Source organism: Triplophysa rosa, linkage group LG19, assembly GCF_024868665.1.
Source record: "Triplophysa rosa linkage group LG19, Trosa_1v2, whole genome shotgun sequence".
NCBI classification, from domain to species: Eukaryota; Metazoa; Chordata; class Actinopteri; order Cypriniformes; family Nemacheilidae; genus Triplophysa; species Triplophysa rosa.
Window position 1 is genome coordinate 5,446,036 of NC_079908.1, and position 16,624 is coordinate 5,462,659.

At 40.2% G+C, this 16,624-nt stretch overlaps 1 protein-coding gene across 3 annotated transcripts in view; it reads left to right on the forward strand.

Moving 5' to 3' along the window:
- ppp2r2bb (protein phosphatase 2, regulatory subunit B, beta b) overlaps nucleotides 1–16,620 on the forward strand; it is a 68,889-nt gene extending 52,269 nt beyond the window's left edge. For all 3 annotated transcript variants that reach the window (XM_057359704.1, XM_057359705.1, XM_057359706.1), the window contains exons 3-9: nucleotides 958–1,123; nucleotides 2,266–2,378; nucleotides 11,102–11,279; nucleotides 12,110–12,274; nucleotides 13,961–14,130; nucleotides 14,634–14,725; nucleotides 15,111–16,620. In XM_057359704.1, the coding sequence (XP_057215687.1) occupies nucleotides 958–1,123; nucleotides 2,266–2,378; nucleotides 11,102–11,279; nucleotides 12,110–12,274; nucleotides 13,961–14,130; nucleotides 14,634–14,725; nucleotides 15,111–15,390 (1,164 nt within the window). In that variant the 3' untranslated portion in view covers nucleotides 15,391–16,620. The remainder of the gene's footprint in view (nucleotides 1–957; nucleotides 1,124–2,265; nucleotides 2,379–11,101; nucleotides 11,280–12,109; nucleotides 12,275–13,960; nucleotides 14,131–14,633; nucleotides 14,726–15,110) is intronic.
- Nucleotides 16,621–16,624: the final 4 nt, after the last annotated feature.

A 16,624-nucleotide genomic window follows, 5' to 3' on the forward strand; every position in this document is an offset into this window, starting at 1 on the left:
GGACCACCTTTGTGCTTTGAGATCACGACCTGTTTCACGTCTACGTCAGGAAAAGGGATAGAATCATAACATTTTAGGCGTGAAGTAATTTTAGGTGTAAATTTAAAAAAAATGAATTATGGCAGCCAGGTGATGCTAACGCAGAGGGATGTAATAGAAGGTTGTGTTTAATGGTACAATCCGGAACTTTTTTGGGTTAAAAAACAAAACAAAAAATGGTACATAAAAGATCAGTGTTCAAACCCATCTCCTTACCTTACCCTGATTCACAATTTACAGTTTATAATACACTCTATAAAAATTGTATCGGTAATTTCAGAAGGGGATAACATGGGATGAAAAACCAATAGGAGGCCAGAATAGATGTAAATTCATTCAGTAATATTTAAAGGCGGGGTGTCTGATTTCTCTTAGCCGTTGTTGATGTTCAAATCACCGAAACAAACACACCCCTACCCCCATCTTTCACTTTCGTCAGCGCTTGGCTCGACTAATGTCCATCCTGTGCACTGTGCACCTTACTGCTGATTGGCTACAAGGTTGTTTTGGTACTCGGCCCGACTTTGACTAAACAAGCATAATTCGGAAATCGTATACCCCGCCTTTCAAAAGCATCCTAAGATGAGAATTTAAGAAGCTGCATGATAAAATACAAATTATATTCAAAAGGCTACTTTGAAGATAATAAAATTTAACAAAGTATTGATTTTAACCTAATTTCTGTAGTTTTGTTATTTAAGGAAAAAAATATGTATTAACCCATTATTTCATACTATTGTGTTATTTTTATAGATTTGTTGGGTTTGATATTATTCTAAAATTTTAATAAAATAAATAAAGCTTAAGTTAGAGAACCTGAGCTTTTAGACGGTAGTATACTGTATGTTTTTATTCTTTTGATTTGCATTGTCCCTCTTGACCGGTTTTGTCTTGTTTTTCACTTTTATTTTATTGCAGAGTAAGAACCAGCCTCATCGGCGAGGCGAGTACAATGTTTACAGCACCTTTCAGAGCCATGAGCCCGAGTTCGACTACTTGAAAAGCCTGGAGATCGAAGAGAAGATCAATAAGATCCGCTGGCTGCCTCAACAGAACGCTGCGTATTTTCTCCTCTCCACCAACGGTGAGCAAACCCAATGATACCTACTGCTAGTTACTGGATTGAACCGACAGTTTTCACATTCATGCTAAAAATGGATCCTGGTCTCCAGTACATGATGTTTTGTCTTGTACCTCAACAGCCTCATCAGTGATATTCAAGTGCATACCAGAAATGTGTTTATTTAAAGGAATAGTTCACATAGTAGTTACATCATTAAAGTAATCTATACGTCTCCAATGGGTTAATAAATGTCTTGTGACGTGAAGAGAAAACAATGCACATTTGAGCTTATTTAGCAAAATTGAAATGTTTACAAGCAAATGCAAGTGCTAAATTCCAATATGGCAACATTGATAACTTGGGCCCGATTCATATTTCGCGTCTAAAACCGTGTGGAAAACGCAAGCAGCGCTGCTTTCTCTCTTCAAATGAACACTCTGAAAGTTGAAATACGAATAACGAATATGCGCGTGGAAAAAACGCGAAATGTGAATCGGGTCTTAAAATGTCATTAGTTTTCATCTCTCGTGACGAGACGCGTGTAATGACAACTAGTCATGATGTGAGAACCAGCAATATTTGAAGTTACCAAAGTTCCCATATTTGTATTTAGCACTCAGATCTCAATGTGCGTTTTACTTTTTGCTAAATAAGCTCAACATTTTAATTGGTGATTATCCAATTATTTTTAATATTGTTTATATCTCAATGAAACGAGAGATTTTTCATATTGGGGTGATCTATTCGTTTAATTCATATTAAATTGGATATCAGTATTATTAAATTGGTGACTGAGAGCCATTGAGTAGTGAGCGTCTCTATTTCTTTTTAGTTTTAAATTGGTCTATATTCGCAGGAAAATAATAGTAATTTCAGAATATTGCAAGTGTACACTGATTTGAGAGCAAGCTCTTTAGATACAAACTTTTGTCAGTTTTCTGCAACAGAGTGCTGTTTTTGGAGGTTTTGGAGTGGTCAGGGATATTGGCCACAGCAGGTTTAATCCGGTTAATTGTGAGACATTGATCATTGTTGATTTATCTCCCGTCTGTTTGTGTCCTGCTGGGTTTCCATTGAATTAGCAGATTGCAAAGTTTTCCCTGATCCTAACATCACACACACTGATTCCTCTTTGCCATGTTGGCACTCATCTCCTTGTCCAGATAAAACTGTGAAGCTTTGGAAAATTAGCGAGCGAGATAAACGACCGGAGGGATACAACTTGAAGGATGAAGAAGGACGAATCCGGGACCCCACCACCATCACGGCTCTGAGGGTAAGACTGTGTTTTCATTTAAACTTAACTTTAACCCTGGTTCATTATCTAATCATGACAAACCCACCACAAACAAAACATCAGATGGAGAATGGGTACAGTACGTCTTAATGTTTTGGCTCTAGTATGTGAATAAAAATAAAACAAGGACAAGCTCTGATGTAGTTTGGCAGCTATAGCTTGTTGTAAAGTGAATGTGGCTATTCCCTGCACACCAGAGGAGGATTATGGGTTGGAGGGAGTTTCATATCTCGCCAGATGCAGCTGACAGGGAATGGGCTATGGTGTGTAGTGTTGTGCAGACGTGGTCTTGAAATATTTGATGGACCTTTGCTGTTGTTTGAGTCCTGTGCATCTGTCTGTGTGGATTCACAACGTGAAAGTGAAACGTGTCCAGGTGTGACCTGCTGCTATAGCTGTGGGCAGCTGATAAATGTCAGATATTCATGTAATGCTTTTCTCTCTGGAGAATTGTGAGATTGAAGCAAGAAAATCGTTTTTTTTATGTTTCCTTCCTGTATTTATCCTTTATATAGTACAGCCGCAAGAAAAGTTAACAGAGCATTTCAAATGTATTCAGCATTTCTAGATGTATTGTGGTCACTCCAGTCCAGTGTCTGTTGAATTTCAACAAAATCAAACCTCAGGAGTGACAAACTCATCCAACAGCAATGAAAACTGTGAAACAATCCAAGACACATGAAAACTGTGATAAAATCCAGGTTATCACATATCAACTTTTTTTTGTTATTTTCCTAAATACATGTAGAAATATGACTGTTGTCTTGCTTAAAAGTAAATATGAACTTGTTTTCTTTGCGGTATTTGAGGTCTGAAAAAATACAGAGCATCTTTTCTGTTGTTTTCACCTGTTTCTCCAGTTTTCATTTTCTGCAAATAAATGCAAATAGAAACAATATTTTTATTTGAAATTTGGGAGAAATATTGTTAGTTGGTTTCAGAATCAAAATGATCGTTTTACCTAAACACATACCTATAAAAAAAAGTAAATTAAGAAAAACTGAAAATAATTTTGAAATGCTCTCTTAATTTTTTCTGCAACTGTACATTAACATTAGCAATGCATTATTTTATGTTTTCGAATAAAATAGATGGAATAATACGCAATTAATTGCCGCTTTTCATTTATTGAAAAATATAAGCACTTCTAATATGGAAATGTATCATTTAATGTATTGGATTATATTTTCCAGTATATTCCCATATACTTTTGCTTCGTAAGGGGTGCTCTTGTCATTTTTGATAGCTTTTTTCTTTATTCAGCTTGAATTGTCTTACATGAATGATGGGATATTCTAAGGGAAAAGGTATGGTCTTTATAATCTTTATTCAAAACTATAACTTGCTCTGTATCAGTCAATGGTGTGAGGTTGGGGTGGGATTATTTGACAGTAGGGGTGCAACGGATCAAAAAACTCACGGTTCGGATCGTTTCTCGGATCAGAGTCACGGATCGGATAATTTTTCGGATCAGCAAAAAAAAAAAAGACAAGACAAATAAACATAAGTTTTGTCTTTTTGTTTATTAACACTTTTAAATTATTAAATTAAAATATATAAAATCAACTTCGCAATCTTTTCGCTGAAGTGGGTACGCGACGGGATGTCGTAACGTGGCTCAAGCACTTTCAGCATGTGTTTAAAGCCCTCGTTTTGCACAACCGAATATGGCCTCATGTCGGCACCTATAAACACACCGATAGCGTTTGTGATGGCTTTAGCCCGGTCTGATTGTGCAACAAGGGGCTGCTTAAATGCCGCGGTGATAAGCGGTTGTTGAGCAGCCTTCGTTTTCACTCCTGTCAGTGAAACACCGGGGTGATGTCGCTTCAAATGCGTGGCCATGCTTGATGTGTTTCCACTGTCATATGTCTTTCTTGTGCTACAGTGCCTACACACCGTCACGGTTTTATCCACTAACCTCTTTCCTTCATCATTATATTTGACAGGGAAGCCAAAATGCTCCCATACAGGGGATTTAAATGACGCGGGGCGTTTAAGCTCCTCCGTTCCTCCGCTCGCCATGACCACGCTGTGTGTGGACTGAACATGCGCACAACTTTTTTTTCATAAATCAATCCGCGGATCACGTGTGTGCCGAACCGAAGATATTGATCCGAACGGATCATGGATCAATGATGATCCGTTGCACCACTATTTGACAGTATTTAGCATTGGAAAACAGAAACTGTTTTGATTTTATTATCTTGAGATTCTGTTTGGTTCCACTAGAATAGAATAGAATGAGCTTTATTGGCCAAGTATGTTTCCACATACGAGGAATTTGTTATAGTGACAGAAGCTCCACAGTGCAACAGAAAGACAGCAACAGGACAGAACACAGATGATAAAAAAATAAAATAATATACAATAATATAGAAATAGGAAATGTACAAAACAGCAAAAACACAATATACAATATAGACAATTATGTATGTACAGGTCTGATATGTGCAAATTTGGTGAATAAATAATGTAATATAGAGTTGTGTGTTCCGCGTTTAATGTCAAGTGTTCATAATATGGATTGCCTGAGGGAAGAAACTGTTCCTGTGTCTGGTCGTTCTGGTGCTCAGTGCTCTGTAGCGTCGATGCTGGGTGTGAGGGGTCCAGAGTGATTTTACCAGCCCTTTTGCTCATTCTGGACGAGTACAGTTCTTGGAGAGTGGGGATGGTTGTACCAATGATACGCTCCGCAGTCCGGACTACCCTCCGTAGTCTTCTGAGATCAGATTTGGTAGCTGAGCTGAACCAGACAGTTATAGAAGTGCAGAGGATAGATTCGATGATGGCAGAGTAGAACTGTTTCAGCAACTCCTGTGGCAGGTTGAACTTGCTCAGGTGGCAAAGGAAGTACAGCCTCTGCTGGGCCTTTTTAACAATAGAGTCAATGTGAGTGTCCCACTTCAGATCCTGAGAAATTGTGTTGCCCAGGAATCTGAATGACTCCACTGCAGTCACAGTGCTGTTCATGATGGTGAGTTTGGGGAGAACAGGGGGCTTTCTCCTGAAGTCCACGATCATCTCAACAGTTTTAAGCGTGTTAAGCTCCAGGTTGTTAAGACTGCACCTGACAGCCAGCTCCTTGACCACCTGTCTGTAAGCAGAGTCGTCACCGTTCTGAATGAGGCCGATCAGTGTGGTGTCGTCTGCAAACTTCAGGAGCTTGACAGAGGGGTCTTTAGATGTGTAATCATTCGTGTAAAGGGAGAAGAGCAGTGGGGAGAGAACACAGCCCTGAGGAGCTCCAGTGCTGATGGTGCAGGTGTTGGATTTGAATTGACCAAGCTTTACTAACTGCTGCCTGTCTGTCAAGAAGCTGTTGATCCACTGACAGACAGTGGTGGGGACGGAGAGCTGTGCCAGTTTATTCTGAAGGGTGTCCGTGATGATGGTGTTAAAAGCGGAGCTGAAGTCCACAAACAGGATCCTCGCATAGGTCCCTGGTCTGTCCAGATGCTGAAGGATGAAGTGCAGTCCCATGTTGACAGCATCATCCACAGACCTGTTTGCTCTGTAGGCAAACTGCAGGGTGTCCAGTAAGGGACCAGTGATGTCCTTCAGATAGTCCAAAACCAGTCTTTCAAATGATTTCATGGCCACAGACGTTAGAGCCACAGGTCTGTAGTCATTAAGTCCAGTAATTTTGGGCTTCTTTGGGACTGGGATGATGGTGGTGCGTTTGAAGCATGAGGGGACTTCGCACAGCTCCAGTGATCTGTTGAAGATCTGTGTGAAGATGGGGGCCAGCTGGTCAGCACATATTTTTAGGCAGGCTGGTGACACACCGTCTGGGCCTGGTGCTTTCCTTCTTTTGTTCTTTCTGAAGACCTGGCGCACATCTTCTTCAGTGATCTGAATTGTAGGTGTGGGAGAGAGGGGGGTTGCTGAAGGTGTGAATGGTTGTGTGGAGAGGTGTTCAGGGCGGGTGTGGGGTGTTTTTTCAAACCGGCAATAAAACTTGTTCAAGTCGTCAGCTAGTTGTTGTGTACCACGGTTTGAGTTTTGCCGTGAACCACGGTTTGTCGTTGTTGTAAGTTAGATAAGACTTGGTAGGGATGCACATATCCTCACTGAAACTGATATATGAAGTTACAGTTTCTGTCAGCTTGTCCAGATCGGTGGCAACAGCTTCAAAAACAGTCCAATCAGTGAAAGAGAAACAGGCTTGTAAATCCTGCTCTGTTTCAATAGTCCATCTTTTAACAGTTCTTAATACAGGTTTTGCAGATTTAAATTTCTGCCTGTAGGACGGGATAAGATGAACCAAACAGTGATCAGAGAGTCCTAAAGCTACTCGTGGAACAGAGTGATATGCATCCTTTATTGCTGTGTAACAGTGATCCAATATATTACTGTCTCTGGTGGGACATGTGATGTGCTGTCTGTATTTTGGCAGTTCGCGGGAGAGATTTGCTTTATTAAAGTCCCCGAGAATAATTAAAACAGAGTCCGGGTGTTGTTGTTCTGTGTCTGTGATCTGATCAGCGAGTTTCTGTAAAGCTGAGCTCACGTGTGCTTGCGGAGGAATGTAAACACTCACGAGAATGAACGAACAGAACTCCCGCAGCGAGTAGAACGGCTTGCAGTTAATGAAGAGTGTTTCTAGATCTGACCAGCACATCTTCTTTAACACGGTTACATCTGTACACCACCTCTCATTGATGTAAAAGCATGTCCCGCTGCCGCGCGATTTCCCCGTTGATTCCGCGTCGCGATCTGCTCTGATCAGCTGGAAGTTAGGAAGTTGTAACGCGCTGTCTGCAATGGCGCCGTTCAGCCAGGTTTCCGTGAAACACAGAGCAGCAGAGTTAGAAAAGTCCTTGTTAAACCGGGAAAGCAGGAGTTTGTCCGTTTTGTTGGGTAGAGAGCGGAGATTCGCCAGATGGATGCTAGGCAACGGCATTCATCTAAGTGGCACATTAACACAAATACATGGCAGGACTTTGGCAGGATTTTGTCCATCAGAAATGGATTGATCTTGAAATTTGTTCTTCTATAGACGGTTTCAAAGTGACGACGTAAACAAACGTTACTGCGCATGCGCACATTCGTGGACTGCCCTTAACTTCCGGTACACATTCACAAACAATAGAGTGCCTGGAGATTATTTATGAGGACAAGCAAAAGAAACTGAACCGTTACTTGTCTCTCCAATATTTTGAATTTAGACTGTGATACCAAGCTCAACCGCTAGATGTCAATGTACAAAACTACAGGACCCATTCAACAAATTGTTTATTTAATAAAATGAACAAACAACCATATTCAACAAATCTTTTATTTAATACAATTATTATACAGAAAAATAATAATATTAATTCATATGAACATAAATAAAAAAAACCTTGCATTAAATCTAGAGCAGATCCAGGTATCTAGTCCTGCATCCATTATTCATTTTGCATGGAATTCTCACCGCTTCACACATGATATGGTGGTATTACATGATATTTAGCAGTTTTCCAGAGACGGCTGTATTGTGTTTAAGACTGCAGTTCTCTCTTTAACTAACAATTCAGCCCACAGGAGACCAAAGCTGGAGGGCCTGAAATGTATTCCCACGTGTGTGTGTGTGTGTGCAAAAGCAGGGCATTTATCACTTTACACACACTGAGCAGAGAGGAGACTGAGATAAAGAGGGTGGATCCCTCACGGGCAATCCGCAGGGTACATCTGCCCCCCCACCAGCACTACGAGGTGCTAACTGTGTTTACTGCCTCCCAAACACACAGATTCACCCAGGAAATCATTTCTGGCGGCGGAGGGGCTTGTCGTTGCCAATAAAACAAAATTTAAGATATCTTTAGAACAATACGTGCATTTTGTGCTTTGACCACCACAAAGAAAAGAGGATGTAGATTTGTGGTATATTTGTATTTTTCATTGACATACAAATGCATAAATACACATTTTCTTGCTCGCACAGTCGCTCAGAACCCATGTTGGTTTATGATAATGTGATGAATTTCAATGCGCTCCGTCATATCTTATATGAAAAATCTGCAATGCAGAAGATATGAATGATGTATTTGGTGTGAATGTAGTGTGGCACATATTCAGCCCCCCTTGTGACATGAATGTCTGAACATCTCAGTAGTCAAACCTAATCTATGCTTGATTGAGAAATAATAGCTTCAATCAGCACAGATCGCACCTGTCAACTGAATTCATGACGTTACACTCAATGGGACACTTTTATTACAGAAGGCACATGTAGTGTAATGCATGCACGTGATCTGCATAAGCAAAGAAAATGCAGTACAAATATGTTATTACGGTTAAGTTAACATGCAGTTATATGTGACAGTGGTCACTCGGGAAAAAATAAAAATATTTATTTTTTAACCCTATAGTTATGTCATTTAAATAGTGCATTATGTATTTCAAAGTGCTTTTAAATAGAAATTATTTACAGAAAAAAAACACAAACAGATACAATAAAATCAAATTGGAACGTAAAAAAATAAAGTCACAATAAAATAACAAAGATACTTAAAAAATTTAAATTACAATGTTATCATATTTTTCCATTAGGCAAGAATAAAGACCTTCCGAATAATATTGTGCAATTTCAAGAAAATGAACTATTTCTTTGCACTGTAACATGAAAAAATATTAAAATGATTAAATTATGAAATTTATAAGATACATTTGTAAAGTATGCATATCGGTAATATTTCTTCTACTGTTTTGTATTAAATGTACACTTGTATATCAATTTCATCCAATGTATACAAATTTTAATGTATTCCATTACATTTCTATAAAAATAATGGCCTGCCATAAAAATTTGACTCGAGAGTAATTAATGAGGTAGTAAAAGTAGTAAAATCTGAATTAAGCAGGTAAACATAAACAATAGGGTGTCCCACACCCCAACCCCCACCTCACATGGAAATAAGGACGGAGTTCCCATGTGTGAGGTGATAATGACCTGCCTCCTCCTCCTCCACCCCCACCGCTGGTTCATCATGTCTTTAGTGAACAGGACACGCTCTGCCATGCCGTGTCTGTCATTAAAGCACGTCATGCACCGCCCCTGCCGTGAAGCACATGTAAGAGCGCCGGCCCTAGTTTAGTCATGATTAAAGACCTCTGCTTGCTTCCTGTTACTGCAGTGCATTGTGGGACTCCACGCATCTTCAGGTCTTGACAGTGTAGTTTTGGGATCTGGTGGATGCAGGTGTGGTTATGAGAGAATGAAGGAGTATTTATATTGCCAAAGTGGTCATTCTTTGATGTGTAGATCCTTTGTTGCACGTATTGGATTTTCAGTAGGTTTAACGTATCTTTTTTTTTTGTCCACATTTTTGTTATATAGTCACATATAGTTCCAGTTGTGGATGCTGATTGGTCGGTACAATGTTCCCTAAAAGCACACAAACATATGGCAGACGTCTATTGGACGTCTATTTTACATCTGCAAGACATAGGGCCCTATTTTAACGATCTAAGCGCATGGTCTAAAGCGCACGGCGCAGGTGCACTCAGGGCATGTCCGGATCCACTTTTGCTAGTTTAACGGCGGGAAAACGGTCGGCGCGCCCAGGCGCATGGTCTAAACGGGTTGTCCCAATTCTTTTAATGAGTAATAGGTGTGTTTTGGGCGTAACGTCCAGTAAACCAATCAGAGTCTCATCTCTCATTCCCTTTAAGAGCCAGTTGCGCTCGCGCCATGGCGGAGACGCTATTTACACGGCGGAATTTGCAAGAGCAAAGACTGGACGCTTCTCTAGAGAGGAAACGCATCTGCTCGTGCATGAGGTTAAAGCGCGCGGGCAGACCATCTACAGGACAAGCCGGATTTTTATCTTTATGTACACAATAATAATCTTCTACATTGTACTCCATTTATTTTTTTATATATGGCATGTTTAATATATTTTAATATATTTGGCACGTTGTGTGTGCTGCTGCGCTTTCCCCTGTGTAATAAGTAAAATGAAAGTGCGTTGTATGTGGACCTGCCCAGAGGCGCATTTTCTACTAACGCGCTCTTTAAATAAAAAAAATGATTGCGCCACTGACTTTAGACCAGGTTTGAGTTGGTCTATGGCGCAGTCTATTTTCAGTTCCTCAAACTAGCAACGTGCCAACAATGCGCCTGAAAACACCTCTTTTTTAGACCAGCACGCCCATGGGCACAAAAATGAGTGCAAATGCATTTGCTATTTAAACAACGTGGCACATGACGGGAAAATGAGAACTGCGTCGGGATGAAACTAGCAAAAACATTTGCGCCAGGTGTACGATAGGGCCTATAGTTTGCTCATCTGCAATACGTCTCAAGAGACGTCATATAGACATCTAGATGTCTGTAAGATGTTTATGATTTAGAATGGATGTAAAACTGCTCTTTCTAAGATTTTTAGCAGATGTTTACACACAGCAGATGTTTTCCAGACCTTTAGCAGACGTCTTACAGCCGTACGTGTGCTAGCTGGGTTTCAGCCAATCAGAAATACATACAGTATATAACATAGTATAATGTGGTAAAAGCTTTGTGTAAAATACTATGGCTTAAATGTTCTAGTGAAAGAATAAATTTGGCTAATGAAAATGTTAATATAAGTTATTATGTGGGTGCCGAGTGGACAGCGAGTCAAAATATTGTGCAAAAGTGCTTCGGGCGACCTGAGTTTGAGTCCTGGCTCTCCTATATTGACAAATATTGATTTGTCTTTTTTGTACCCTGTCAGGTGCCTGTGTTGAGGCCCATGGACCTGATGGTGGAGGCAACACCTCGCCGCATCTTCTCTAACGCACACACCTACCATATCAACTCCATCTCAGTCAACAGCGACTATGAGACGTACATGTCCACAGATGACCTGAGGATCAACCTGTGGAACCTGGAGATCACAAACCGAAGCTTTAGTATCCTTTCATAATTTAGAAAGACTCTTCCGTTTTGTCTTTGTAGAAGTAAAATTTGGATTCATGTATATAATTGACTATGTAAAACTGATATTTATGATTGTAAATTCTAATTGGGTAAGCCACGTTTGAAGCGTTTTTATTATTGGCCAAGTCAGTTTCTACCTAGATACAAACAATACTGGAATACGTCTGTTACTAAGCCAAGAACAAAGGATTTTGCTAAACCAACGATGAAAACCAGTAAACCACCGGTGGACGGTGCTGTCACTTAATTCTTATAGACATTACATTCATTACCCTTTATCAAGTGTCCGACACTAATCACGACCCCTGCCATGCCTTCTCAAGGGTAAATAGTGTCTGGCTTACACGATCACATGCGCCTATTGATCATCATTGATTTCCATTGTGAAGGACCCTGCAGAGCTGAAATGAGAAGATGTGGACAGTCCATATAGATTGTTATTGGGCTCGATCTGGATGGACAAAGCCTGTTGTTAACCAAAGCTCGCACTGTAAATGTAAGAACACGCTCATGATGGATTCACACTGCCAACACCAACAGATTCTTGTGGTTATTTTATGGCCACAGTATCTCTTTTCATTACTTGATTTTCTACAGTTTCTCAGTTATGGATTTACTCTCTCCTTTAGGAAATATGGGAGATCTGAAGCAAAATGTCGTATGGGGCCAGATCTTACAGATACACATTCATCAAACATGAGTTATTGAAAGGGATCGATGAGGATTTTTAGGGTTTCATGTGGTTTGTGTATAAAATGTAAGAGGTGTGAAATGTTGTGGGTCCTTGATTCTGCTCAATCAGACATTGTGGACATAAAGCCGGCCAACATGGAAGAGCTGACGGAGGTGATCACAGCAGCCGAGTTTCACCCTAACCAGTGTAACACATTTGTGTACAGTAGCAGCAAGGGCTCCATAAAACTGTGTGACATGAGAGAATCTGCACTGTGTGACAACCACTCCAAATGTAAGTTCAGTTGCGGTTTTTGGGTTGGATATTTATTTATTTAAAGTGGCCGTAACTCGGAGAGTTTCTGCATATCTCATGTTACTCTTGAGTACTTACAGAATAGCATCGTACCCTTCAAATATCCGAAGAGTCTTTAGTTTGATCGCATTTATAAAAGACAGATACAGCTGTACGATTATTTCTGAAAACATGACGCGTGCGGGGGGGGGGATGTGGAACTAAAGCACGTGCGCACCCATTGCCAACAAAACACAGAGATCAGTTTCACTTACTGCCTGCGGTTCATGTCCGGCATCTTTTAGCGCTGGCATCTATCAGTTTCACTTACTGCCTGCGGTTCATGTCCGGCATCTTTTAGCGCTATCAGTCAGTTTCCAACGATCTCCAAATCCAGCATTATATCCACCGTTTATATAACATCCATCACTGAAATGCCGTGAACAAACAGACACACCTAAACTTCACTATCGCAAGAGTAACGAGCTGCAGGCCCACAGCGCAGCCAATCTTGATGGTAAGCGTCTCTTCCTATCGCTCGTCGGTTGACGCGTGGGTGGGCTATTTCTTTTGCCTTGCTGTGGGCATGCTTTTCCGGGAGAATTGCCCAATAAGGGACTAAGAAAAGTTGTTACGTAACTGTTTTTCATGTTCAAAAAAACTTTCTGAAACCTATACGAACGCTGGGGAAGTGTATCGTGTGTATTCGTAGAAATACTACGTCATACGTCCAACTCGTTTTTTGACAAGTTGACCATGTCAAGCATGAGAAGACCGCATGTTTAACACCGTAAAGAAGTCAGAATGCATGAAACACCGTTGCACATCCCCTTTAAGTCTGTCAGCAGACAAAATATTACATATTGTTCAACCAATGGTTGAAGACATTTAGAATTTGTCAACGCTAGACCCTCCATGGTCTAAACAGACCGTTACATCAAAGTATACTTCATTTTATTTTTATTTCTGCAAAGTTCAAGTATATTTTAAGGTATGTTTTATGTAGTAAGTACTTGTAATAGCATACTTTCATATGTACTTCTTTAATACTACTTGACTAAATTGGCCCACTTTTAGGTATACTTTAAGTCAGTGGTCACCAACCCTGCTCCTGGAGATCGACCGTCCTGAAGAGTTCAGCTCTAACCCCAATCAAACACACCTGAACTATCTAATCAAGGTGTTCAGGTTTGCTTGATAATTACAGACAGGTGTGCTGAAGCAGGGTTGGAGCTGCAGTCTGCAGGACGGTCTATCTCCAGGAACAGGGTTGGTGACCACTGCTTTAAGTGAAACAGTAGTCAATTTTGAGTACAGTTTTAAACTACATGTACAAAAAAATAGGCTGTAAGTTTATTTTTCTTATTCTTAGTTTAAAAGGTGTATTACTAATAGCACACTTTGATCAATATTATATATTTATTACAAAAGATATGAAACTCTTGGATTTCCATTGTTTTAGCTTATTTGAATCCTTGTTTTGTCTTATTTTAAATAATTTTACGTGCTTTTAGAGACCCACTACAACCCATACCAAGAAGAAAAGTTGTAATCCAGATCCTTCTCAAAATAATAACCCGGGCCAAATTCATGTTTATGTGGTTGGAGTTGGTTGTCAAGGTCAAGACCATAAAATCAAACCTTTGAAGTATTCTAGACTGAACACATCTTGTTTTCCTTCATCAGTGTTCGAGGAACCAGAAGACCCCAGTAATCGCTCATTCTTCTCAGAAATCATCTCCTCCATCTCAGACGTAAAGTTCAGCCACAGCGGACGTTACTTAATGACACGCGACTACCTCGCAGTGAAGGTGTGGGACGTCAACATGGAGAACAAACCTCTGGAAACTTACCAGGTACCGACTCCACCATCCACACATTACACTGACGTCCTCTTAATGGAAAGAAACATCTGAGACGGTCATTTTGACCTGTCCAAATGCAACACCTGCACAACTATATCAGCACTTTAATGTCACAAAATAAGCATTGAGATAATACTCAGAAATTTCACAACTTAAGTTTAAACTTGACAAATGTTTTAGAAATATTCTATGTAGATGACCAACTCCTTAGACCCTTGCACAGCTGGAGTGGGACAGACTGTACAGTTGTTTAGATGGCAGTGTGTTGTACAGGGTGATGAATAGAACCAGTGATCAATATTGTAGATCTTGTTACAATAGAAGAGAACAATCTTAATCTAACTAAATATAAAGGCAAACATCAAAGAAAGTTGACATTTACATGCACTATTAGAACCAGAAAAAGTTATAGTCATTGTTAAGAACTGTAACAGGACTTACAACAGGACTGAACAATACAAGCTTTCTAACTGATCTTGTGTACTCTTTTACAGGTCCATGACTACCTGAGAAGTAAACTGTGCTCACTGTATGAGAATGATTGCATCTTTGACAAGTTTGAATGTGTCTGGAATGGGACTGACAGGTACGGAGACATTCACACCAGATTTTGTTGATCATTAATCTGAACAGCCCGCAGTTTAAGGGTGCCATGATATACCACCAATAACCGTGATATTAAAAACCACGATTATGGATATTAATGTTACTTCCACACGTACCGAAATATAGTAAATAATTTAGCAGCCATTTACAGTTTTGCCTTAAGAGTCACAATGGTTACAAAATAATGCAATCAGCATTATTATGCATCTTATGTATTTTCAAAACCGTTCACTAGATATTGTGATATCTACTATCGTTATTGTGAATCATAATCGGGTAGTGAAAAGCTTAACATCGACTAACTACAACCAAACAAAGCGCGAGTAATCACCAAGTAATGTTATTCTTTCCCTTTTTCCCATTAGCGTCCTAATGACAGGCTCCTATAACAACTTCTTCCGTATGTTTGATCGAAACACTAAGCGCGACGTGACGCTGGAGGCCTCACGGGAGAACAGCAAACCCAGAGCCATCCTCAAGCCGCGCAAAGTTTGTGTCGGCGGGAAACGGCGCAAAGACGAGATCAGCGTGGACAGCCTGGACTTCAGCAAGAAGATCCTTCACACAGCTTGGCACCCCAGTGAGAACATCATCGCTGTGGCCGCCACCAACAACCTCTATATATTTCAGGACAAGGTCAACTAGCGTGTAGCTCGGATGTCTAACCTCAGCGTCTTGAGGCGTTAAAGACTCGGCCTATGAAAATTGGACTCCAATGGACAGTTTCAAGAGAGCAGACTTTGCCTTCACAGCAGACTGTCTGTACTGCATTGAATTTAACCAAATGTACAACTTGAAGGTGCACTGCAAACAACGGACAACCACATTGGACTGCTTTTATTTCTCTTCCAATGTTCTCCCTTGCTGTAGCTTGTGGTGGTTACGCAGCAAAACGATCCTTTTGCGTTTTAGGTTACTGAAGGCCCTTCCACGTGACTCATAGCCTCAAAGGCACCCGACCTCTTCAGGAAAGCTGTAGTTACCAGGAAATTAAATGTATGAAGCTTTATTCCCCAAAACATTTAACCCTAAAAGTCTCGCAGCGAATTGTAGATTCAGCAAGGTACCGCCCACACATGATAACGTCTTGCTAATTGTCCTAAGTCATGGGCCCGGTTTCACAAGCAAAGTTTAGCTTAAACCAAGACTACGCCTTTGTTAAAATTAGGATATATAAGTGGCTTTTAATAAAATGCCTTTAATAAAAACATTACTGGTGTGCATCTTGAGACAAAACAATGGCAAAGACATATTTAAAGATATGGCTGGGCAATTTATTTCAGTTACGACAGCTCTGTGAAACTGGGCATTGAAGTTAAACTCAACCTAGGCCAAATGTTATAGCTTAAAATTACAGTATCGAGTACAGTACAAACACTGAGGCGAGTCACATGAAAGAGTCTTAAAGGGAGTAGTTCACCCAATAATGACAATTCTGTCATCATTTACTCACCCTCGTCATTATAAACCTGTATGACTTTCTTCAGCAGAACACAAAAAAAGATATATTGAAGAATGTTGCTAACAGAACCCAACAACGGTACCTATTGAATTGCATTGGTTTTAATGTCCACACAATAGAAGTGAATAGGTACTGCCGTTGTTCGGTTAACCAACATTCTTCAAAATATCATCTTTGATGATGACAGAATTTTCAATTATGGAAACAACAGGAAACGTTTCGATGGAAGCAACAGTATTCAGCCACCGTCTGATTCTGGGATCGTGGCAGGACTGAGGATGTTTTTCAGTTTAGTCCTATTATTAGTATTTTACTCCATGAAGGTGCATGCATCATTTCTGAATCTAGCTGTGGGTTCTTTGATGCAACAAACATAGGAATGCTGTCCATGTAGCAAATGACCTAACGGTATGCTTT